The sequence below is a fragment of the Heteronotia binoei genome, chromosome 10 (genome assembly GCF_032191835.1).
Source record: "Heteronotia binoei isolate CCM8104 ecotype False Entrance Well chromosome 10, APGP_CSIRO_Hbin_v1, whole genome shotgun sequence".
NCBI lineage: Eukaryota > Metazoa > Chordata > Lepidosauria > Squamata > Gekkonidae > Heteronotia > Heteronotia binoei.
This window is the reverse complement of record NC_083232.1, coordinates 36767360-36794121: the sequence shown is the minus strand read 5'-3', so window position 1 is coordinate 36794121 and position 26762 is coordinate 36767360. Positions and strand designations below refer to the sequence as shown.

The 26762-nt window shown below is 42.2% G+C and overlaps 1 protein-coding gene across 2 annotated transcripts; it reads right to left on the bottom strand.

The window, feature by feature from the left end:
• Window positions 1-509: 509 nt before the first annotated feature.
• NSUN6 (NOP2/Sun RNA methyltransferase 6) lies at window positions 510-26762 on the bottom strand. Of its 2 annotated transcripts, none has more exons than XM_060248400.1 (11): window positions 26671-26762; window positions 24879-24958; window positions 24050-24129; window positions 23424-23533; window positions 22009-22162; window positions 21093-21174; window positions 16217-16336; window positions 13336-13480; window positions 12381-12529; window positions 10403-10528; window positions 510-1185 (listed from the first exon to the last, which is right to left on the bottom strand). In XM_060248400.1, the coding sequence occupies exons 5-11, from the start codon at window positions 22158-22160 to the stop codon at window positions 979-981; spliced, it is 981 nt and encodes a 326-aa protein (XP_060104383.1). In that variant the 5' UTR covers window positions 22161-22162; window positions 23424-23533; window positions 24050-24129; window positions 24879-24958; window positions 26671-26762; the 3' UTR covers window positions 510-978. The 2 variants fall into 2 exon arrangements, with proteins under 2 accessions (XP_060104383.1, XP_060104381.1); XM_060248398.1 differs by having other exon boundaries at window positions 24879-25034; window positions 26671-26756.

Here is a 26762-nt window from a genome sequence, read left to right as displayed (position 1 = left end):
AAGTTGCCTTGCATCCGCCCTGCTGCTTCCAGATGCAAATGGGGTGACTGGCTGTCGGCTCAGAAATTTGCTACCACTTCAGAAGTGGTAGCTTTTCAAGCCAGCCTGCAGAGGCCGGAGGACGGGGTGAGTACGGGATGGGAACGGAAGGCAGATGTTTGTGTGTGGAAGGATTTTTTGGGGTCGATTTCAGAGGCGTCTCTGAGTTGTCCCAAAGTGCTGGTTTGTAATCACCCTATATGTCAATAAAGGAGTACACAGAATTGCAAAAGATTTTTTAAAAATCAGGAGACATAAAATGCCATGACTCCTCCTAGTGCAAAAGATGCAGGCAGCGGCAGTTGCCTTGGTCACTCAGTTCAGGAGTACCATTTTATATCTGGCCCAGAATGAAATGTAGGACATCTGAGTAAAATTTCCATTATCAGGCCAGAGATGGCAAGTGTACATGTCCTATACCTATATCAGACAGAAGATCCTCATGCAGATTAAATATTAAAACAACCAGGTAACACTCCGCATCGCTATCTTTAATAATATAAAATTTCCTATTAAAAGCACTGATTTGAGAATTTAGCAGAGCTGACTTCACAGAATATGGTAGAATATTTTCATTACTGAGTTTGTACAATATATAATACTCTTTGAAAAGATGCCCACTTCATACTATACAAGATTGCAAATGTTTGGGTACTAAATCATCATAACAAAGAGCAAAACGACCCATTTTCTAGAATCAGTGACCTTCTGCTAATACAAAACCAAGCAGAGACTTCCAGATTGAAACTGCCCCTTTCCTCAGACTTGTTTCTCCAACCTGTGGATCTCTCCCAGGGGAAACAGCTGGCAGATTTTACTGCTGCTATGGCAACCATGTCGTCAGTCTGTTGGCTTGGCAACATTGCAGCAGTACAAGATGCAGTTCAGAAAGCTCCCATTATTAACAGGAGAGCATTTTTATATTGAGCTGTAAAGCTTTCACTGCACTTTTATAAATTTAGCAATAAAAAATCCTATGCAATCTTTATTTGCCAATTTGATCATATCTTCATATTTGAAACCTTGCAATGAATTAAAATCCATTCCCTGCAGGATTGCATCAGATGGATCAAACCTCTGCAGCTGTTTCAACTGCTCAGGTGACAACCCAGCTCCCATCATGCCTTCTCCTCCAACATGGGGCTCCTTTTAAGAGGGAAAATAAAACAAGTTATTTAAATTGCTCTCCAGTTCATTCTTATTTAACTGAGAATGCAAGCTTTTATTCCTATGCTTAAGAGTCACTGCCCTGATCTGTTTCGGGCACCCTTTTACAATACCTTTTCGCTGTAAAAACCCAAACTCCTCAGGTTTGCCTTGGTGTATACTTCTATTTGGAAATATTTTCTTTTAGAAAATCTCAGACTGCAGGAATAAACATAGTGACAGTCTATGGAGAGATTCACAGAGGACGTATGTCTCTTAAGTGCAGCAGCATGAAGAAAGCTGACACTAAGAATGCACTTCAGTACTTCTTTATATACAACATAAACAATTTACATTCAGTTTAGGCTAGGGTGGCCGTACTGCTGAAGGCCAGGAGGCAATTACTCCACTGAAAAGCTCGTGTGTGTCGGGGGGTGTGCTTTTCAAGGACCTGGGATGTCAGCTGGCAAAGTAACTGAGGCTAAGAATCATGTTCACCTTTCAAGGGGAAACAAGGCAAAAGAACTATTTACTCACTACTCCACGTTCCAATCTCTAATGAATCCTGGATGACAGCCCAGAACAGGATGCCACTCAATGCTGCATTCCCCCCAATAAAAGATGGGAACTGTAGAACATGTGTTCCTGTTTCTGATAATTGGGATTTGGCAAGTAAGGATTCTGTTCTAGACAGGGAGGAAAAGTCTGTACTTTCTCTGTGCCTCATATGAGATCAACAGCAGGTTTTCTGCCTACCTCTTAAGAGGAAGAAATAAAACAGGAAGATTGGGTAAGGAAGGGATGAAAAATATTTTAAACATTAAATTTCTCAGGCATTCTTATTGAAATTGCTGAAAGTCAGCAACATGTTTTGGGATGCTATCCCAGCACATGCTGAAGTCTAGCAGTTTAGCGCTGCTGCATTCCAACATCAAATTCCAGGAGACCAAGCACCTGCCATGTATTTTTAAAGCTCTCCAGTAAAGAATTGTGTCTACCATAGCCCAGCCGCTGCACTTTCCATCTAGATCATGGACATGGCAGGGCAATGTGTAGAGAGAGTTTCTTCTTCCACTTTAAGGAAGATGCTTCATACAATACTAGTAAGCACCAGCAAAGGTTAAGAGTGAAAAATGATTCACTTTCAAAAGTGTTTTCCTTTCTGCATCCAGCAGGAACTTGCATGTATTTGATACACCTATGTAGCAGACATGCATAAATTAGTCAGTCTTGCAATGGGCTTTACAGATTTGACATTCAAGGACACATGAAGCTGACTGATGCTGAGTCTGACCACTGGTCCATCTAGGTCAGTACTGCCTACTTTGATTAACAGTGGTTCTTCAGGGTCTCATATGGAGGACTTTCATATCTAAAATTCTATAACAGGAGATGCCAGGGATTGAACCTGGAATCATCTGCACACCAAGTATATGCTCTACTGCTAAGTCAAGTTTTTGTAAATGTTGGCCCTGACTTGCGCCTGATTCTTTTAGTGCATCTTTTTTTTTGTTCCTAACAGAAATGTTATATTGGCACTTAGTGCAGTTAAAATTTAACAAAAAGGAAGCTTGGTCCAAAAGCAGATGTACCACTTCAAATACAACATACTACACTTTAACAGCAGATCCAGCATCTTCTGAAAGGCATATAAGCATGATTACAAAAATTACACAAAACCCACTATCAATTTAGAGTCGGCCTCAGCCATTTAATCCTGCAAGATTAAAAAAAATGAATCCCTTTAGCCACCCTGCCAGCAAAGGTCTGGGAAAAATGAAGTGCTCATAAAGCTGATAAAACTTTCCGAAGTCACACAATTATCTGATGCATTCTAAATATATAACTCTTTACACAATATTATAGTTTTTGAGTCATGATTTGGTGAGCAGCTCACACAATCATGTGGGACAATTAACATTTACATTACTTAATAACTGCCAAACTGCTGCTAACCCACAAAGCACCAGCACAGCCTGCTGAACCCTGTACAGGGAAGGGCAATGGAGTCATGGACGCTCATCAACACAGCTGTTTCTCAGCCCACTCTCTCTGCAGGATCAGCAGGCTGCCCAGACTCAGTTAAGTCAACAGAGACATATTTCACTTCCATCTGCGCCTCCCAGTGCCCTTTTGTAGGGGGCAAACAGGAACTCAGTGACAGGAAAATGTTTCGCAGGCCTCTCTTCTGCAGTTTCTCTTGTAATTTGGCAGCTAAAAGGCACACAGCTGAGCCAATGGATGCAATGTAATAGAGAGATCAGGTAAACTTCTTGCAGCAGGGCAACTTTCAAAATGGCAAAGGTCCTTTTTAATATAAACTGTCACCTCTTATTCTTTAAGGAGTTAGAAAACATAGGATACTGAAATAGAGGGACACTGGATCTCTTTCATACAACATGGAAAGCTGAGGCTCAAAGGAAGCACTGCACCCAAAGCCTTCTTGTATCACAACCAGCCCAACCAATGCAGGTTCTAGAAGGTTTTTCTGACCTTCCTATTCTCAGTATGTACATACCAGGTATAAATACCCTTATCTTTCCTATCCTGCTGTGAGAAGGTATGATATGTCAAAGGCTACAAATTCTGTGTGATTCTGTGACACAGGGACTGCAACAATCCTGTAGGATCAATTTTGCCTTGCTCATATATTTGCTCACATTAAAACAGCAACTCACTGGTTTCCCAGCCCCCCAACCAAGGGCAGGGAATCCCCCTCATCTCAGGATACCTCCTAATGCTGCTGATCAGCTGGCCAGCAGGGGGACTTACTGGTAGCAAAGACAGGCCTAGGCTGGCGTCACCAGTAAGACAGCAATGTCACTTCTGGTACAACGCAGGAAGCTCTGGTATTTGGGCAAAACTCTAAAGTAAAAATGACTTCTCGTATAGATTTTGGTCCAAATACTAGAGCATCCCTTGGCAACATTATGACGTCACTTCCAGTACACACCTGAAGTGAAATCATCAGTTAACACTGGCAGAGGCCTCTCTTTATTGCCAGCACATCCTCACCATTTGCCAGTTGTCGGAATACCTGCAACCCTAGCAACTCATTCTGAGGATTTTCTACAAAATTTAAGATAAGACTGATCTTCTTTGTGGTCTCTGTGCTTCACACTCATGGGAAAGAGCGCCTGTGCCGATCCCCGAATCGGTACCTAAAAAGTCCGGGATTTTTTTTCGTGCTCAGCACCAATGGGCATGCACAGGCGTTCCAGTGCGTATGCTTGCCAGTGCCAGCGCAAGGATCCTGCCAATTCCTTTCTGACCGCTGCGCTGAGAGGATCTCCTTTCGTGTCCCCGGTCGGTAAAGTAATCTTAGGATTGCCTTCCTTGTTGTATATAGCCTGTTTGTTATTTTCTTAGTGTAGTTAGTCAGTTAGTTAGTTGTTAGATAGTTAGTGTTGTAAAAAAAAAAATGTTGGACTTGCCCTTCTGGGCCCAGTTTCCCCCCGTTTTTCTCCTCAGAGACTTTCCTGGGTGGGTTTTTTCCTTGGCGTCTAGGGAAAGATGTTGGGATTTTTTTAAGAGGTGTCGCTCCTGTGGGAAGAAGATTGTCCCCCCCTGACGGCCATTCCCTCTGTCTCCTTTGTTTGGGCGAGGGACATCACGTGGATTCTTGCTCGCACTGCCTGAGTTTTTCCAAACAAACTCGCAAGAATCGAGCGGCAAGGCTTTCGGTTGCGTTGGTTGAGTCGGCATTTCATCCTCAAAAGATGGCACTGGGCCTGTCGGTACCGATGGGAGAGGCCATGGCCCCGATGGTCACAACGGCCGATACATCGCCGATCAGGACCTAAATGCCAGTCGAGTGCGGGCATTCCACAAAGCGATCTTCTGAAGGGTCAGTGGACACCCCAGCTAAGAAGCGTCGGGATGACTCGGGGGCCTGATCATCCGCACCAAAGAAGGTGAAATCTAAGGAGAAGCGGAAGAAGAGATCATCCTGCACTCCTTCCCCTTCTCTTGACGCTTCAATATCGATGTCGACCGCTCCACCGAGAAAGATCTTGGCATCCCCACATTGTAGCCCTTCGGTGTCGAGAGGCAGTGCTTCGCAGCAGTTGCGTCTATTGGCATCGGAGCAAGAGATCGACCTTACTCAGCGCTCCCATTCTTCAGGGTCGAGGCGTCGCAGTGAGAGCAACTCTCTCTCAGAGGTGGTGTCGGCACCGCTGGAGCCATTGGCACCGCTGGATCAGGCAAGAGGTCAGAGAGAGCTGGAACCAACTACCATAGCTCGCCGCTTCCCACCGCTTCCACCGTGGGAGCAGTGCCAGTGGCCTCCCTAAGCCTATCCATACCCGCCGTACCAATGGTACCCCCCTCGTGAGTTTGCAGATTGGGACCAGCAATCCGAGGCATCCCATATGTCGAGGCTTTCCCAGCACTCTAGGCGATGTCCCTCGGCATCGATGTCTGTCCCGCCCAAAAGACGCGGTGTGGTGGTGGAGGAAGTCCAGCCTAGGTTGTCGGTGTCGATCCGGTCACCCGTCAGAAAGTCAACGCCGGTGCTCTCGGAACATTCTTTGAGGAGAGAGTCTTCATTGTCGGTCTCCAAGGTTGGTATCGACAATCTGGACAGGGCTTTGGAACCTTCGCCAGTGTCTCATACAGCTGAGGATCTTCCCATTTCACCATCGGAGGATCTAAAGTCGTATGGGGACCTGGTGAAGAGAATGGCACTCTTCCTCGCTCTCCCAGTGACACAACTGCAACCCATGGTAGACGACACCGTATTCAACATCATGCAGCGGGCTACGTCTACAGCGGTTGCCCTGCCCGTTATGAAGGTCATCTTAAAGGTGGTGAAGGAGCCCTGGGCGAAGCCTGCTTCTACACCTGTGTCATCAAGAAGGTTGGACCACATGTACCGCATCCAAGAGGCTGGTGCTGAATTTCTCTTCACGCATCCAAAGCCCAATTCGGTGGTCGTATCCTCCTCGTCAAAGGCCCACAAGACGCTCTCCTATCCACCAGACAAGGAGGGAAAGAAGCAGGAAAACGTTGGGAGGAAGTTTTATTCTGCTGGGGCGCTGGGAGTAAAGGTATCTAACTATGCTGCATGCATGGCTAGATACCAATACTCAGTGTGGGAACAACTTGCCCCCCTCTTGTCTTCCCTGAGTGAGGAAAAGAGGTCTGCTGCAAAGAAGCTGCAGAAGGAAGGTTTTGCTGTAGCCAAACAACAACTGGCTGCAGCAAATCATATGGTGGACGTCTCAGCAAAAACCATCACGTCTGCTGTCTGCCTCCGCCGCCACTCCTGGCTCAGGTCAACGGCCCTCCAGCAAGACACCAGGGCCTTCGTTGAAGATCTGCCCTTCGAGGGCGAAGGCCTCTTCAGCTCAACCACTGACAATGCTCTCCAGAAAATGGATAAAAGCATAAAAACCTCCAGGAACCTGGGTGTCCCGGCGTCTTCCAGAGCTGCAAAACCAAAACAGTGGAACATACCTTGGTCAAAGAAGCCATATCAAAAGTTCTCCCCGGAAGAGCAGTGGAGTCCTCGCTCTGCCCAACCTGAGAGTAGGTCCCCATACAGGGGGAACAACAGAAACTGCTATGCTTCTGCACACACCACCAGCAAGTCCAAGGGCGCTCGCCCTCAAAAGCAGGGCCTTTGACTTTCTGGTAGCACGCGTCACCATCCCCACTTCTTCACCTATCCGCCTCCGCCCATTCCTGTCGGCCTGGGAGTCCATCTCTACAGACAGATGGGCGCTTTCCATCGTCACGGAAGGCTACAAAATAGATTTTGCTCAGATTCCGAACCAATCTGTGGTAATCACCACACCCCCTTCCCCACCTCTGCTGGTGGAGGTGAGCAACCTCCTATAGAAACACGCCGTAGAATGGGTCCTGGTGGAGGCCAGGACGGGAGCCTTCTACTCTCGTTACTTCCTGGTTCCCAAGCGGGACGGAGGGTGAGGCCAATCATGGACCTTCGGAATCTGAACAAGTTTATTCTGTACCAGAAGTTAAGAATGTCCACTCTGCAAACCATTCTGCCCGTCATCAACCAAGGGGACTGGATGGCAATGCTGGACCTCAAGAATGCCTACTTCCACGTCAGCATCCATCCTGCGTTCAGACGTTTCCTTCGGTTTACAGTAGGTTCTCAACACTTCCAGTTCAAGGCCCTTCCTTTTGGTCTGTCCACTGCACCTCGCGTGTTCACGAAGATGATGAGCATTGTGGCAGCCCACCTCCGGCTTCAAGGGATAGGCGTCTTTCTATACATCAACAATTGGCTCCTTGTGGCAGAGTCGAAGGAGAGTTTGTCAAAACATATTGCCACCACTCTACGTCTTCTTCACACCCTGGGTCTGCAGGTCAATTTGGAGAAATCACACCTTACTCCATCACGGACAGTTCAGTTCATAGGGGCTTTGCTGGATACGAACCTTCATCGCGCTTTTCTGCCTCAGCAGAGAGCGATGGACATTATCAATCTTGTCGAACTTCTGCAGAGTCGAAAGTGGGGCACAGCGCAGCAGCTGCAGTGGATGCTGGGGCTGATGATGAGAGGCCTACAACTTTGGTTTCTTCATCAGTTTCGACCGTTAAGGGACTCACCTCAAAAGAGGTTTGTAATTCCACCTGTGACACTTCAAACACTGCAATGATGGAAATCAAAGGACAACATTTGTCAGGGAGCTCCCTTCCACCTACCTGTACCAACAGTGACGATCACAACAGATGCATCTTTATGGGGCTGGGGGGCCCACATGGATGCTCTGTGTGTGGGGGGCCCTTGGCCTTTGAAATTGACTCACTGCCATATAATTTACCTGGAACTGCTGGCAGTTCATTTTGCTCTTCGATCCTTCCGCCCCATGGCGCCGGGGAAGGTTGTTGCTCTGCTAACGGACAATACCACTGCCCTGTGTTACATCAACAGACAGGGAGGGACAGTTTCTCGACGGCTCTACACGCTGGGACTGGAACTGTGGTCGGAGTGCCTGGACCACGACATCTTCGTGAAGGCTGTGCATCTCCCAGGGTGCTCAACCTGCAAGCAAACTCTCTTAGCAGGGGTGCGGCTCCCCCGCATGAGTGGGAGATACAGTGGCGCTTCCTTCAACCCGTGTTTCAGCTCTGGGGGTATCCTCAGGTGGATGTCTTTGCCACAGCCGAGAACCGGAAGTGTCCTCTGTTTTGCTCCAGAGGGGTCTCGGATCCAGAGTCGTTGGGAGAGGTCTGCTGTTCCACTCGAAGATCTACAGTTACAGGTAAGCAACCTGTCTTTCCAGAATAAACTATACTGAATGAACATTATCAATATATTTTGCATAATTTATTCTGCTTCTGACATCCAGGTGTTAAAATATTTTGGATTTCAAAACATTCAAAATCAAACAGATCTGCAACATCAAAGTCTTCCACTCATATATGGTAGGATCCAATCCAGTGTTTTCTCTACTAACCTCAAGAACTAGAAACATGCATCGTCACAAAAACGTATAGTCAAAAATCTACATCACATACTAACAGTGTTCCCTCTAAGCTGAGTTAGCGTGAGCTGGCTCACAGATTTTTAGCCTCCAGCTCACACATTTTTGTCTTAGCTCAGAAAGGGGAACCCTCAGAGCACACTCATTTAGGCAGTAGCTCACAACTTTAGTGCCAGTAGCTCACAACTTTAATGCCAATGGCTAACAAAGTAGAATTTTCGCTCACAAGACTCTGCAGCTTAGAGAGAACATTGCATACCAACTACTGCATGTGCAATGATCCTGCAAAAACAGACTTATCATAAAGGCAGCCTGCAACCTACTCATGGCCATGCTATTCTTTTTCTCAGAGGTGTTTCCTGCCATAGTGATGCATATTATCCTACACACACCAACGATGTATGGGAACTTTACAAATATTACAACAGTTTTCTTCCCCTGGGTGATGAAATTATATAAAAACAAGGAATGTTTTAGAATCATTTTAGTCATAATACAGTCACTCACTGTTAATACATGAAGCTGCTTGATATTGAATCAGACAACTTGTCTATCACACTCAGTGATAGAGCCAGTGTGGTGTAGTGGTAAAGAGCAGTGGACTTTAACCTGAAGAGCCAGGTTTGATTCCCCTCTCCTCCAACATAAAGCCTGCCAGGTGACCTTGGGCCAGTCACAGTTCTTGCAGAACTCTCTCAGCTTCACCTACCTCACAGGGTGTCTGTTATGGGGAGAGGAAGGTGATTCTAAGCTGCTCTGACTCCTTTGGGTAGTGAAAAGCAGAGTCTAAAAACCAACCCTTCTTCAGTATTTAGGTGGGTAGTCATTAGGGGTGAGCGCTCAGCATAAACTGAGCCGGAAAAATACCCAATAAATACCTTATCAGTATTTATTGGGTATTTTCTTAGCCAATCATTGAGGGGGTTACTGATTCAGCTTGGAGAAGGCATTTAAACAGACTGTCTCTTTAAATGCCTTCTTCCCACTGGAAACATGGAACACCTTCTTCTCAAGCCCACAGAATTGGACCCCCAGTCCAGTCTTTTAAAAACTTTTTTGGGAAGGGCTGAGGAGATGCACCAGCAGCTATGCTGCAAATCTGGTGTCTCTACCTCAAAAAAACAGCTCCTCAGAGCCCCAGATACCCCCAGATCAATTCTCCATTATAACCTATAATGGACTATAATGGTCCCCATAGGGTACAATAGAGCCAAAAAAAATTGGCAATCTCTAATATTTTCTGAGTCACACCCTTAATAGCCAGTTAGTCTGTAGTAGAACAAAAATTGAGACCAGTAGTACCTTAAAGACCAACAATATTTTACAGGATATACACTTCTGTGAGTCAAAATGCATTTCATCAGATACCTTTTTTAGTATTTGTCTACTCTGACAGGCGGCAGCTCTCCAGGGTCTCAGGTAGGGCCTTTCCTATCAATTACTAACTGATCCTTTTAATTGGAGATGCCAGAGATTGGACCTGGGACCTTCTGCATGCAAAGCACTGAGCCACAACATCTTCCCCTCCATGGATAAAAGGCAAAGAAGAACAAACATTATCAGATCTTTATACCTGCAGCTACCAAGAAATACAGCAAGTTGAAGGCACTGTGGACTGTGACACACCCCACTTCCCCCCCCCCCCCATCAAACTCATTCTTCCTTCTTTTCCTAAGTCAATAATCTTGTCATTCAGCAAAAGAAAAGATAACCTTTACATACTACATTATGAATTTTAAAAATGAACACATTTTCACCTGTGATTGAAGCTGAAGACATGGGAAATTCTGCAGCACCCAAGCAACTTGCTCCTCATTTTCTGAAAGTGTAATTGTGCAAGTACTGTATATCAGGATCCCCCCTGGTTTCAGAAGCTGTACTGCCTATCGACAAAACACACTGTTGAGATCATCAGCATTTCATATGCAAAAGTAAAATACAGACTAGGACAGAAGAGTCTCTGAAGCACATAAATATATCACGTTCATTTAGTTAGGAAGAAAGACCACTTCACAAGAGAGATAACTCCCAAATGAAGTTTGTTAGAGGTCACCTTTATATGGTGGATGTTCCACATAAAATAAGCCCTTTGTGTTGTACCAGCTTGCCACACAGACTGGCCCTGAATGCATACTACAGCTAACAATTCCTTGGGCAGCCTATGTTAGAATGGATGCAAACTACGTAATGTGGGACAATCCATGTGTCAGGCACTAATGTCTTACTTTGTAAAAGCATCTATATCATGAGAGGCAACTCTAGGACTTCCATGTATTCAGTAGACCAGGATTACATTCCAGGAGTTTGCAAACACTAGCCCTGAGGTTGCAACGTCTCCTTTGGAGTGTTACAATTAAAACAGCTTGAAAACGTTTATCCCAAACCATTCAAGCTATCACTATCCCATACCAAACAGTCTGACAGAAAAATCATACATCTTGGATGTTTTGAAATCTGACTGGTTTCCAACAGATATTCACCGAAAGTGCAACAGTAATTGCATCTTCTTTAGAAAAACCTGAATCTCCATGTTAAAGCTGACCCTTGTTAAACAAATATCCCAAGGGTTCTGGCTCAGCTGGCTCAATACGCGAGAAAACAGCTGAATAAATCATGACTGTTGCCATTCCCAACATCTCTGAGAACATCATGAGATTAAAGGAAGATGTCTTGGGATAAGTCAGAGGGCAGCAGGCCATCTTCCCACTGGATCTGCTGAAGGACTAATTCAGCCCAAATGGGTTCTTCCTATTCTGCTGATGTAATCTCAGCTGACTTTTGGCAGCCATGGTTAAACTTCCGGTGAGATAGAAATTTTAATAAATATATATTTTTTGTTCTTTTTGGAAAGTAGGGCCATGTTCTCTGTACTCTTAACTAGTATCATGCCCAAACCCTACAGATGGGATAGACTAGCAATCCAAATAAATAAATACATTTGTTTAGGCAAAGATTCAGAAACATACAATTCTCAAAAATTTATGGGTAAATACTAAAGACAGCCATGCTGCTAAAAAAGCATGAGGAAAGACCAAAACCTATCACAGAAGATCAAAGCCCCATTGCAGGAGGGAACAAACCCCCTGAATTTTTACATTTTGACACAAGTGTTTCTTAATGTTCTTTTTTCCAAGATGTGTTGGCTTTTTAGATAGATGTAGCTTAACTATATCCTACTTCAAATGCTGCTCTTTATTAAGAAAGAAAAGGCATCTCCTGCCTCCTACTAGCCCGTCACAGGTGTCACAAGGTAGGCATGCCATAGAAAAGATGACTGACGTGCCTGTTCCCAATTCATGAAGGGTGAGTGGTCATGGTGTCCTCACTTGTGTGTGTAGCTAAAGCTAAGAGTTACTTTGCCAACAACTGAAATATTTGTAAAAGAAATCTTTAGAGTGGATCATTGCTGAGCTCAGGAACCTCCATAAAGAATTCCAGTGCAATCACTGGATAGTGGTACCAGCCTCATAGCAGAGACTTGTTTAGGGGCTGCTGAAACTGCAGTTTTCGTTTCAGTTCATCGCACCAAGATGAGGCAGAGCAAAGGGTGCTCCAAAGATGCATTGTACTTGTGTGTGTGTATAGGAGTGCTTAAGAATTCTCTGCCAACTAACTTCCAATCTAATAACAGCAGCTGAAATTTGATGAAGGAAGCGGCTAGGTCTCAGTTTTTCAAAGGTGAAGCTACAAGTCTGCAGCATTCTTTAGGCTGTTTTTTAAATAATTAACACATACCACTCTGAGGAGCTTCCGCTGCAAGGGCTGATAAGAAGTCACTTCCTTTAAAGACCAGGAATAAGCCATATTTGGCCTCTGCCCCATCCCACTACAGGGAGCATCAAGAAGTATTCGATCAAATGTCTCTTGTAAAAATGGAGGCCCGCCTGGAAAAACAAAAGTCAACCTGGCAGGAACTGCAGCCAATTTTTGTTTCACACACAAACATTTTAAAAAATGAACATACATGTTCTTTCTCTTTTTACTGTGTGGAAGCTTAACAGAACAATATGCTTAAACTGTCTAGTGAACAGTATGTTTAAACATTCCAGTCTTGGTATTGATCATATGCAATTCATCACCAACTCCAAAGGCAATCGTACTTGCCTGGATTTCAAATTCTTTAGTAAGTGCTGGCAAGTTACCATTATGTTTAGACAAAGGAAGCAAACGTTCCATCAAACCTTTCTACTGATGCCAAGTGAAGACTTGATTTAAGTGCTGGTATACATGCAACCAAGAAATGTAGCACACACCAATTGCCGCTGGTGTCAGATGCAGTGAACACCAGCCATTTATAAATTATGTATTTGTAAAAGTGAAAAATATATGGTAAAGAACAAGGGCATTAAAGGGAGAGCCCAAAAGGTTTTCTGTGTACCTACCAATTGTATTGAAATAGTGCAGAAAAGGCAGGGCACCTTTTGGAAAAATGCACCTGTTCACTATATGGCAATAAATAAAGGTAGGATTATGATACAGAAAGACAGGCTATGGTTTTACACACATATTACTGATGAATGGATATTTTTTTTAAAAAAGGATATATACAGTATAGATGTTTCACAAACATTTTTTCAGGTTTCAAAGATTTTTATAAAAACTGGCAGAGTTAACTGCATTAATAAAGTAGTCTCGTCATTGTTCCCTTTTGAAAATGTAACCAATAAAAAGAAGAAGAAAACCATATTACCTTTCTCACATTCTGTCTGGCCAGTAGCAAGTGTCTTAGTACTATCATAACAAAATGTTTTAATACAATTCAGCTTCAGCAATGCAGCATTTTGACTAATCTTCTTGACTTTATCTGCTATCTTGTCTATGGCAATTACTTCCCCCTGAAAAATACAGTGAAAATCAAAAAGTATAAATGATTTCAAAATGATAAGTTCTTACTAAAAATCTTGCGTACTAAATTCTTTAGTAAACTGTCCAGGTCACATATACCATTTCAAGTAATGATGAGGGTACAACTACAAAGTACCAACACTGTGAGATAAACTCTTTGATACAGTCCCATTTTACTATGGCTATTGCTCTGTATGAGATGTTTGGACACAGATCATAGAGCATGGGACAAACGTTCAATCATTTCATTTATTTAAAATATTTATGCATCTGCTTTAACCTGTGAGCCTCAGGATGCAAGGTGGGTAAGAACCATATAACAACAATACCAAACAACTGAATAAAAACAAACATTAAAACAGATCTACACTACATTAAGGCTATATTAAAAACCAATCTATAAAAATGGTGAGGTGCAAAATCTGTCATGATACCTGCCATGTCTACGATAATTAGCATTTTATAGCTTTTCAGTGTTTAAAGCCCTTCATATGCAATGTGAACCTAAGCAGGGTCAGCCATGGTTAGTACGTGGCCGGGAAATCACCAAGAAGTGCAACATAGTGGTTAAGAGCGTCAGATGAGTATCTGGAAGACCCAGGTTCAAATCTCCTTTCTCAGCCTAACCTAGCTCACAGGGCTGTTGTGAGGATAAAATGGAGAAGAGGGGAATCATGGGGAGAAAGGTGGGGTATAAATGCATTTAAATAAATAAATGCCAGGACTGCTACACAAAGAAAAGCAATGGCCAACCACCTCTGCTCATCTGCCTTGAAAAACTCATGAGGGGTCACCATTAACTGGTTTTAACCTGGTGGCATCTTTTAAACAGGCAAACAGCAGTGTTTATGGGACATAATGACATGCTAACTTAGCAAAAAAATGTGTCCATTAAAATAAAGCAAACAGATGGAAACAAACAGCAACACAATTCATGAACAAACACTATTAAGTAAATAGTTATTTCTTGTAAATGTCATGACTCTACTTTGTGAATGATTTCATTATTGTAAGTAATTTCTCCACAACGAAAAGCTGAACATTCCCTATCCAGTTAAAAAAGGGAGATAGCTCAAAGAGTGGAATGATCCCTGGTCTGGTTTAGTTAGAAACTGCCTGATGAAACCTGAAAGGTCAGTAAAACTCAAGAAAGTGTACCAATGTGTTTAGTGAAGGAATTTGTGGACTAGATAGTGTATCCCTGGCTTCTGGAAACAAAAAGATACAGTTAAACTCAATAAAGAATTCTGGAGTGCTTAGGAAACACTGAAACAAAAGCCTCTCATCTTAAAGACTATGAAAAGCTTTAAAAACTCTCAATTGTTTGAAAGATGTGAGCTGTAATCTGTGCTTATACTGATGTACCTCAGAGTTAATTATTGATTTACCTCAGACATTTTACCCCTGATTTCACCTGACCTTTTGCCCACTACATTGAATAAAATATTTTGTTATTTTTTAACTGTAAAAAGCCTTTTGTGTACCATTTCAGTAGTTTAAGAAGAATACATTAAATAAAAAGGGCTGCTCAGTCAGAAAGGGAAAGAAAAATGGAGGGAAAATTCTGTCTCTACGGGAGGGAAGTGAGCACATCATATAAGAAAATAAACAAAATTATTTTAATGTGGCAACATGTTCACTTGGGATACCAACTATATATCTAAATATTAGGGTTGCAAGGTCCCTCGGATGAGCAGGTGGGGAATGGGAGGAGGAGTAACCTACCAGGACCAGGGAGGAAAGAAGCCAGAAATAAACATGACATGTCTACATCATCCAGAACTAATGTAGGCATGTCAGGGACATCACTCTAGTTTGTGGGCAAAACTCTATGGTAGTCTTAGCTTCTTAACATAGAGTTTTGATCAAAAACTTGAATGTTGCCCCCCTCCCTCAATGTCACCAATGTGTCTATATCACTTTGGGGGGAGATGCAGGCACATTACATTTATTTTCAGTTTCTTGTCTGTTTGGAGGGGTAATTTCCTCCAGATCCTGATAGCCCTGAATTGAGGGGAGGGGCTCCAAACCAGGGGATCCCCTGCCCCCAGCCAGGGACTGGCAACCCTACCAGATATAAACTCCAAGGATGCTGAAATTTAATTTGAAGAAAGATATGCACAGAAAACCTGTTATCTGCAACTTGTTAAATCAAAATGCTGGCCAAAGTTGCTGGAAATGATGAATATAGGACACCCTCTTTATGAACCAACCTCATTTACTTTCCAAAAGAAATGGAACGATCTACTGGATTACTCATTCTAACACAACAAGCACTCACCATTGCATCATTAAAAATTGTTTTTATTTTAAAGATCTCAGAGCACAATACTTTGTCACATTTCAGTTATTTTGATTTGAGAAAAATGAACTGAAAAATCAAATAAAAGCTGAGATTATGTACTAAAAAAGAACATTGATTGATTTGTGTTATATTCCTCACAAGCCTGTTGTATCTGTAGTTTTAAAATGTACCACTTGCCTAGCAAAACTGGACCATTTTGTTCTAAATCTGATTCTGACAGTTAACTCAAAAAAAATCTATGTTTGGTTCAATAATTTTGCTAAACTGCAGAGTCAGTCAGCAAATAAGCACTATGTTCAAATATTAATGTTGTGCTACCATGAATTATCTGTGGAGCTCAGCAGATGAGTGAAACAAACTGTGCTAATGAACCGTGGGTCAAATTTTCCTTGCTGAGACAGAAAATGTTCACTTCACTTACCTCATCATGCATTAGTGTTGCAAGATGGGTTGTTTTCCCCCCAGGAGCTGCACACATATCCAAAATTTTCTCGCCTGGCTGAGGATTTAAAACATAGCTCACAACTGAAGAGGGCAAATTCTAGCAGAAAAAGATGAGAAGGGCTTAAGAAATAAAGAATTTTGAAAGGTACATGGTTGAATGTGAATATCCCCATTTTGGTTTAATTTGTTCCTTACTATAAATGAGACCATGAATCTGGATCCAGTAACAGATGGGAGACAGTGGTGTGTAGAGGCCCCTCTCTTTCACCATCCATCCACTTCCAGCACTGCTGGTTTAACAGCTGATGGCCCAGTGGAAGTGGGCTTTTGCCCATCTCCATTGCTGCCACCTCAGTGGCCATTTTGGTGGTGAGACAGCAGAAGCTTCTTCCTGTCAACTGGCCACAACCCAGGATCCCTTGAAAGGGGGCAGGTCAAGCAAAACCAAAACCAAAAAGGTAGACGTGTGAGTCCTCACACCCCAGCATAGTGTCACCACCAGCCCTTTTCTACTATCCAGATAGTTAGAAACCAAGAGACAAAGTCTCAGGCCCTCCTGGAGCTAAAATACAAGAAAGACACCATTGGAAGGTAGGACACTTACAAGGGAAATTTCACAAAACAATTAATCTGGTAGTTGTAGATAATGAGTGTGAAAGTACTGGATTCACACTGAACTCCACAAAAATATAAGTGATTTATTTTGAAATTGTGCAGAAATAGTCAATAAAAGAGCCATGAGCAGTGAGTATAAAAATTACAAAGCTTTAAGTGTAACTAAGAACATTTACACACATTGGTTCAAGATCCAGAAGTTATCAAAAGAGGACTGAGCCCAATAAGGTCCCAAACTTCAACAGCCAAGACAAGGTTTCCAGTCAATAAGACCCATACAAAACAAGTGTCCCAAAGTCAAATGAAAGCCGAACAAAGGACAAAACTAGAATGAAAAACTTTTACTGTATACCTAAAGACCTGCTTTGACCTGATTCTAATTAGCTAATCAAAGTGATGTAACTTAACCATCAAGACTGTGGTTAAGCAGGTGAGCTGAGCAATCAGAGGGGTTTCCCAATTAACCTGGACACCCTGCAGCTGTGGTGGGTTCAACTAAACCAGGGGTGTCAAACACGCAGCCCAGGGGCCAAATAAGGCCCCTGAGCAACTGGCTCTCGTCTGCTTTCTTCTCCATCTCTCTTGCTACAGAGCAAAACCTCTATTTTCTCCATTGGTTGAGAGCCAGAGTTTCCTTTGCCCAGTTCCCTGGATCCCATGGGAGAAATACAAAGAAAGCACCTTTAAGACCAACGAGTGCTAATATTTTAAGCATGTTTTATTTTAAGTTTTTTTTAAAAATCTTTAATTGTGTTTGTCTGTGTCCTATAAAAAGTTTGTATCTCTGCTACTTAATCTTAAATAGGTACACATACGGCCCGGCCCAACATGGCCCAGCCCAACAAGGTCTCGTTTATGTCAGATCTGGCCCTCATAACAAATGAGTTTGATGCCCCTAAACTAAACAAACATTGTATTCCACCCATGAGCTCAGGCACTAAGATGGAATACACCCTCCAAGATTCTCATGTTCTTGAAGCTACCAGGCCTAATGGTGTGACTTGCAGCCTCATTACCTCCCATTTCTCTTATCTGAGTCTTTGAAGCTACAAGCAGGTTGCTACGTTTCAGAGAAAGAAACTTCATCTTCTACTAGGCCTCAGACTGTACCACTGTTTGAAATTTGAACAAGAAGCTGCATAAAGGAACCAATTTCTTGACACTTCCTGTCTCCACTGCTGCCCTAGCACCAATGTCTGCAGTGGTGGTAGTGGGCAGCAGAGACTCCAAAGCTGCCCACCTCCAAAGCTGCCACTTTTGTGTTGCCCCTGAAAGCCCCTATAGCCTCTCCCTTTATTCTGCTTCCCTCCCACTCAACAGCCACCTTACATTTACCTGTCCTACAGCCTTCAGCTTGCCATCCTTCCCTCCCCCTGGCAGCCTCTACTCAGAAAACTATGGCCTAGTTGGGTAATACTGGCTGCTGGGCCAGGGTCAGGTACATTGGAAAGACCAGCACAAATTTGTGAAGGGCACCTAATTTTCCCCTTAAATACCCTTACCCACACTACTTCTTTCCCACCTCCTGGCAACCCCCATATCCTCACCTTTCCCTGATTCTTTCTCTCCTTTCCACCCACAAACACATTTTGTCTGCCCCCCATCTTCAGCTGTATAGTCTGTCTATATAGTCTGTCATTTATAGTCTGTCTTTCTTCACAGTGGGGACTCAAAGCAGCTTAAATCAGTCTCTTCTCCATTTTATCCTCACAACAACCCTGTGAGTTAAGAAAGGCTGACAACTGGCCCAAAGTCATCCAGTAAGCTCCCATGGCACAGTGGTGAAACAAACCTAGGTCTCCTGGTCTGAAACTCTAACCACTGCACCACACTGGCTTTTGTGGTATGGTTGCTGTTGAACAGTAGCAAGCAGCGAGCTCTAGGTTAGTTATGCAAGATGTGTGAAAGCAAGAAGCCTGATGGTTGCTGGTGTGCTTGGCTCCAATGAATCCTCCCTCCAAAAGAGCTCTAGAAACGGCCCTGGTCCCAGCCCTGCCTTTTTTTTGACAGAAACCAAAGCTGGAAGGCTGGCAATACAGCATGATTGACCACCAATGGCCACTGAGAGCCTTCATTTTTAAAGCTAGAGGTGCTGCTTCTATTATTTGTAGGTTAACCCGACCCCTTTAGCTTTCAGATTTTTTTGTAAACTTTGGCTGTTTTCAGATTTGTAGAAAAATCTGTCTTGTCTGTCCATGGCTCCAGTCTCTTAATGTAAGTATCTACAGATTCGGCCATGCTGAAAATAAAGTATATTAGAGATAAGAGATACCTATATTAATTTTCCCTTAGAACATATACACAGAAACACTGAAAGTCATTTATAAAGCAATACATATTATCTAACATTGATTGTGGTGAAAACGTTAAATCAATGGTATGAAACATTAGCAGAACAGTGAGCATCAATATATTTTTGCTCCCACTTCTCAAATAGTCACATGATATTTGTTTTTCATCAGCACACTCCTACATTGGGAGGGACAGTGGCTCAGTGGTAGAGCATCTGCTTCGTAAGCAGAAGGTCCCAGGTTCAATCCTCGGCATCTTCAACTAAAAAGGGTCCAGGCAAATAGGTGTGAAAAATCTCAGCTTGAGACCCTGGAGAGCCACTGCCAGTCTGAGCAGACAATACTGACTTTGATGGACCAAGGGTCTGATTCAGTATAAGGCAGCTTCATATGTTCATATGTACATGTATGCTAAAGCTGCCCAATGGAAAATGTTACACAATGAACTATTCACATGAGAGCATCACTTGATGCTCTCATTTAAATAAATGTAAATACTTCACTGAAACATGGAGTTTCATGTGTATGAGCTGACTAGGAGACTTGGAAATGCTGTCTATAGCGATCAATGATGGCTTACTCATTTATGCAGGTTATCAGCTAACACTACAAGTAAGAAACAAGCATACATAGCTCTGGAAAATTTCGTATCTCAATCCCAGTACAAGGCTGTAATAAAAAATACTAATAATCTTATATTTAAAGTGTGACCACTACAATCAATATTACTTTTGGAGAAGGAGCTGTTCCACAGCTAAAAGAAAACAAAGAAATAATGAATATATGGAGGGAGGCTGTGGAAGAGCAACTTTTCTTTTCTTTTTTTTAAAAAACATAAAATTTCCAGAGTGACTTTTTCTTCATCTTTTAAAGCAGGGGTGGCCAACAGTAGCTCTCCAGATGTTTTTTGCCTACAACTCCCATCAGTCCCAGTGATTGGCCATGCTGGCTGGGGCTGATGGGAGTTGTAGGCAAAAAAACATCTGGAGAGCTACCATTGGGCACCCCTGTTTTAAAGAATTTGTCATCAACAAAATAAATTAAATCAAAACAAACACTTTTTACTATAAATGAAACCTAGTGTAAATTACAAACATGTCTCACTTTACAAAATCAAATTAAAGCTTGTTATATTGCCTCACTTACTGGAAAGCACAGGTAATTAGAATTTTTGTTTAGGAAGCCCAAATTACTTTGCTATGTAAGACCAAACAAGACTGATCTGCTAATTCAATCGACAAACTAGTGCACCCAGCCAGTCTGGATTCAAACCAATTTCGACCAATGGGACTTGGTCATTGTTCAGCAATTTAAACAGAACTATAGCCAACATGTTTTATTTTAAAAATCGTGCCAACTGCAAACATAAAAAAGAACCAATAAATAAGTATTTTACTAATAGCTAAACCTAGTATAGGACTTTGCTTATTTATTTACTATGATGTTAAAGAGAAATATTAATATTCTGTAATATTAAAGAGTTGACAGTAAAGGCTGATACATATTATGTTCCTATGTGAATACTACACCTACATAGGAGAAAGCAGAAGCCATGTCCCATGTATGCCGCCATTTATGAAGAATGCAAGTAACTGTGGCACCATATGTATGCGCATATGCAGAAAATACACAAGCATGTTTTTCACTGTTTCCTTGAATACCTTGTGTATAGAAAACAACATTATGTTTCATAAAAGATGAACCAGGAGCATTCTCACCTAGCAAGAGCTGTTGTCACCTACGCAAGTCAAATATAAAATTCTTACAGTCAGGTTTGGACTATAAGACACATTTATTGGAAAGTTCCAATACTTTTTTAGGGACTGACCTATACTTAAGCATCTGTACTCAAAAGTACATTGTACAGCATTCAATGGGAATTACTTTCAAAAAATAGGACTGCAGCTTAATTCTAGAAAACTACAGTCATACTTAATAATTGCTTACCTGCAAAAATATGTAGCTGGATAGCACATTATCAAATGAAGGACTAAGGTAGATTGGCTCTATCATTTTTATTCCCAATCCTCTGAAAGGAACAAAACTCAATGTTAAAAACTGTGTCTACATTTCTGGAATTATGTTATACTATTGCAAAATGTCCTTATTCTAACATTCTTTAAAAAGAATTTTTATTTATTTATTTACTTTAGATTTACTTTAATGTGACATTCAATGTGACATGCTATCAGTACCACCACATAATATGCACTTGTAATTAATCCTAATTTTATATTTATGATTATAATTAGAAAAATTTCTAGCTATGAACCTTGGGGGGGGGGGTAAGAGGGCAAAGTCTCTCCTATGCCTCTTGTGTCGGGGGATCTGGCACTTGCAGCAGAGAGGAAAAGCTGCTTTTATCCCATCCCCCTTATTCACTGCACCCCTTTGATTTGTGTGTGTGTTCTGTAACCCTGAGAATGAACCAGTGTCAGAAGTGAATGCTGGAGGGAGAGAACATAAGAAAGAGCCATGAGCCTTGTGTGAATGGATCACAGGGTCCAGCCTGCTGAATCTACTATATCTGACAATGTTCTTCAAATTCCTCAAAACAGGCTATCCATTCAAAAACTGACTTTAATTTTAACCTGTGATCATTCTCTTCTGAACTTTCACATATGCCTCAAAAATGGCACAAAACAGTATAAAGGTTTGCGTTCGTGTCTTTTTTTAAAATAAAAAGAGTACATATTCTCCAATCCTAGGCCAGTCTGACACTCTCACCTAATCTACCTCATACGGTTGTGAGTATAAAAGAAGAAGAAGAAGAAGAATCATGTAAACTGTTTTGGGGTCCACTGCAGAAAAAAGTGGAATACAAATGAAATAAACCATTCAATAATTTATCATTTTTACTTACTTCAATGGGCCATTAGAATTAAAAATGTCATTGCGTCCCACTTCAGAAATCCCATTTCCAAGGAAAACTTTGGTCCCCAGAAATTCTTTGGCTCCTCTTTTACATTTCCCTTCAATATCAGAGTATACAGAAACCACATCACCAGCTTTCATCACTGGGGAGAGAAAAGACAGAACATTTCCAATTATATTTTACTTGGCACAAGAACAATGGTCAAATCATTAGAGACATCTGCTAGGACATGCACTCCAGCCCTATGTACTTGCAAGAAAATATTTCAGGTCAGGACTAGCTCTGGAACATGGCTATTCCACATGCACACTTGGCAGCATTTCCTATGTCTTTAAAATAAAAAAGTACATCTCAGTCTTCCAATAAAGTAAAAAAATCCCAATGTTCAATCTATAAAAGACACACTTTAATACAAAGAGGCTTATATTAGAAGAGCTGGAGTGGAAATGGAAAAGCAGCAGGAACTTATGTCTGCCTTTCTTTCAAATACACAGAACAAAATCATTTCCTTTGTTATAAAATATATTCCTTAATGAGAATTCTTAAGACTTTTACCATTTACATCTTCCTAATCTGAGGCATGGCTTCTCACAACTGTCTGAATTGTAAGGACCAAGCAGCTGTCAACTCTTTCAAGGGTTTTTCAGGAGAAGGAGAAGAAGGAGGAGGAGAAGGAGATTGGATTTATACCCTTCCCTTCACTACTGAGACATACATAGCTGACTACTTGGAGAAGAATGTCAATGGGCATTCAGAAAGCCATCCAAATGCGCATCCCACAGAAAGTAATTGCATAACTATTCAGATGTGGGGCAAAAGACTTGCCACACAGTGCTGAAAAGATTAGGAGGGCCACAGTGATGTAGTGGTTTGAAGGCTAGCCTAGCATCCAGGAGACCTCAGTTCTAATCTTCATTGTCCCATGGAAGCCAGCAGGGTGACCTTGGGCCAGTCACATATTTTTATCCTAACTTGCCTTACAGGATCATTTTGAGGATAAATGGAGGAAAGAACAAGGTAAACCACTTTGGGTCCCCACTGAGGAGAACACATGGTTAAAAAATAATCTGCCAACACAGCAGAGAAACATAGGAAGCGTTGCCTGGCTGACTACACAAAACAGACACATCCTCTGTTTCCCCCATTTGGAGTGAAACAGAAGAGCTTTGTTTGTCTCAGAGCTATCATATAGACTTGATCCTTTTGTTTGCAATAATGCAGCAAACAAAAAAGCAGCCTAAAAAAGATGTTGGAAATTCTAACAAGTAAATCTCAGTAAAGCCTGTTACAGCAGTAAAAAAAAGAGACATACATACAAAAGGTGAATATCCAAAGAGACAGTATCTTTCAATTAAGTATTTCCCCCCCTGAAATCCTACAGAAAGATAAGGAAAAATTCTTACACTTTGACGTGGATATAATTCCAGGGGCATACACATGCGCTCCTCGAAGCACTGCATTCCCACACTGGGAACCAACAATTACCTGGTTTGTCAATTCTTGCAGATCCTTTCTGGGGGGAGGGAAGAAACATTTAATGAAGGAAATCTAGTAATGCTTGGATGAAAGTTGAATGACATTCATGAGGTCAGGATACACAATAAATATGATACATAGGGCTGTGCAATTTGCAGCTCACTAGCTCATCTGAGTTGAACAGTAACTGCACCCATCTCTCTGCACCATCCACTCCGCTGTGCCATCCCATTCAGCCACTTCTGCCATTGCTGCCCACCCGTTTTGCTTCCACTGTACTTCCTTGGTTTGATCTTTGTGGCCACTGCTGCTTTTAAGCAAAAAAATAGTTGTACATTCTCTCTGTCTCACTCGTGAGTTGTATATTTGACATCTGAAAGGGAGTCTTGTAAAACTAAGGCACGCTTTTAAAAACAAAATAAAAACACACAGCATTTAAAGGAAAGTAAACTCTACGGGTAGGTATGTTATTATGGTGAATTATCATTTGAGTTACTGAAGATTAAATATAATACCTAACATTTATAACATTAAAATACTGAAAACGACCAACCTGGGTCCAATAATAGGAATAAGTAAAATGTCAGGAAGTTTTGGATGCTGAAGAAGAGGAACACTGAAACCTTTATATTGCTACAAGTTAAAAGAGAGAAATGTGCATAATTTAATTATAAATAGCCTGTAGTATTAGAAACATTTGATTTTTCATCATTAGGAAGGTCTAGACAAAACTCAAATAAATAATTAAAAAGGAATCTAAAACATTAGAAGCATTTTATTGTTCATAATACATTTAAGCTTTTATTTGGGATCAGGGATTTTTTGCTGAAAAAGCCCAGCAGGAACTCATTTGCATAATAGGCCACAAACCCTGATGCCAGCCAACCGGAACTGTGTTTCTGTGTGTTCCTGCTCAAAAAAACCCCTTTATTTACGCTCAGAATATAGCAAATGCAAGACAGCCAAAATCCTAATGTATATTGCTAATGGCCAGTTCACTTTATCATGTTAGAATCACAGAAAAAGGTTTCAGCTTTACATCTTCATTCTGGACTGGATTCAGAAGAAAGTTAATGTGACGTGTTCAGGCAGTTCAAATGCACAGAAAAAGAACCATTAGAGCCCTTTTTAGGACTACTTGCACTAGAAAGTTTGTTACTCCAGATTTCAGTTGTAAATTCTTATTTTTGCTCTACACCAACTTTTCATTATCATCCACTTTTTCATTTTAGAAGTTCTTTTACTTGTTATTCACATAATACCCCTGATTTACAGTGCAATGCTAGAGTTAAACTCTTCTAGGTCCCCTGGTGTCGACAGATCTAGAATTATATGGCCAGTGGTTTAACTGATTGAAAGACAGACGGAGGGATTACACAGACCTTGCTGATCTCTTCAGAGAGTAGGCTTCTTATGTGTTCCACAGATGCCAAGTGAGTGTTCACTCGAACAGTTGTGAAAGCTGGTGGGTGAGACAAATTATTTAACAGACGCTCATATTTCCTCTCAACTTCCAGGGGACCCACACTAGAGATGAGCTTAAAACAAAAGCACACAAACAAAATACATTTGTTTAGAAATACTATGCCATGATTATGTTGCCATTCCAGAGCCAGATTTAACTCAAATTACAATTCAGTTAAACCTAAAACTTCAATGGGGATATCCGTTTATCTCCAAAAGCTTATGTATACAGATCAATGACTAGTAAGGCTGCAGTCCTAAGAAAACTTATCAGGATGAAATCGTGGGTCCAATCCTCAGCAAGTTTACTCAAGAGTACATTCCATGTTATTCAATGGGCCTTATTTCCAACAAAGTGTCCTTAGAACTTTGCCTATGAGTGCTGAAAATCAGATAGCATCCAAGTAATCTGTTTTAAACAGTTCATGAGCCATGGCCTAAGTGGTAAGTCGGGGGGGGGGGGGGAGTCTTAGAGAGCCCACTCTGAGCAGCTCCAGGTGGGGAGGGGGGCAGGGAAGCCTCTGCTGGCTCACCTGGAGCTGTTCTTAGCAAGCCGCAGAGAGTGACAGGTGGGGGAGGCAGGCAGTGAGCCTGCCTGAAGCCGCTCCAGGCAAGCTGCCGAGGGTGGGGAGGGAAGGAAGGAAGCCTCAGTTGGCTTGTCTAGAGTTGCTCCAGGCTACGAGTGAGCTGGAAAGCGGCAGGAAAGTTGGCAGGCCAGGGGCTGCACGGGCTCTGGCGAGAAAGTGTGAGGGGAGACAGGATTTCCCCAAGTGAGTCTCACAGGCTCCACTTTTCTATATACCATTAGCAACATGTGGCCCCCATCTGCGGATATCTAACTCCATGGACCATGACCACACAGATGCTAAAGAGATTTTTCTGCAAGCTTGGGGGATTCCACAGATTTCCAGAAAAATCCCAAATCCAACAAAAAATATACCGAGAGGGTTAAATTGCCCCCCAAATATAAAAACATTGTCTATGTATCTGCAGACAACACATCTACCACTGGAACTGGAAGTGGCTGCTGAAGGGAACCAGTCTGGGCCCAGCCTCCATGGTGGAGGATGCCAGGACTGGCTTCTTTCCTGGTGGTGGTAAATCAAAGGAGTGGCTCCTTGCCTGGCCATGGCAGCAGCAAATACAAGGAGAAGCTCTGGGTCAAACTGCCACAGTAGAGCACTCTGGGTGCATCTCTGGAACTGGCTGCCTCAGCAAAGCACTCTGGTTGCCACTATGATCCTGCCTGCCACGGAAGAGCATTTCAGAAGCTGCTCTGGACCTGGCCACCCCAGTGGAGCACTCTGGAAGAGACTCTGGGCCTGGCCATGATTGCAGAAGACACAGGGAGCCACTCTGCATTTGGAGCAGCTCCCATGAACCACTGCTGTCCCCACTTGGCTAAAGATGGATGGTGAGCCTTGGAACTGCTATGGAATTCCCACATAAGTCTCCCTCACCACTGAGCCTTATGTAAAAATCAGCTGCAATGGGTGGAGGGATTCCCTCCTCTGAATAGCACAGATTCCCATTTATAAATAATTATTCTCCATCAGGATCTGAGGGTGGGAAGAGTTAGAAGCCAAATAAACATTCACTATCTTGTTATGAATGTCTGCAGTTCCGGAATGTTTTAAATCAAGCATAGAATACATGAAAGAAACTGAATCAAGAAAAACAATCATTCTGTATAGCACTTTTAACATATACCTCATCGTTTTTAAATACGGCCTGCAGATATTCTTCAACCTCTGGTCTTAGTTTGATTTTGTGGAAAACAGACATCGTCCTTATTGTCTAGT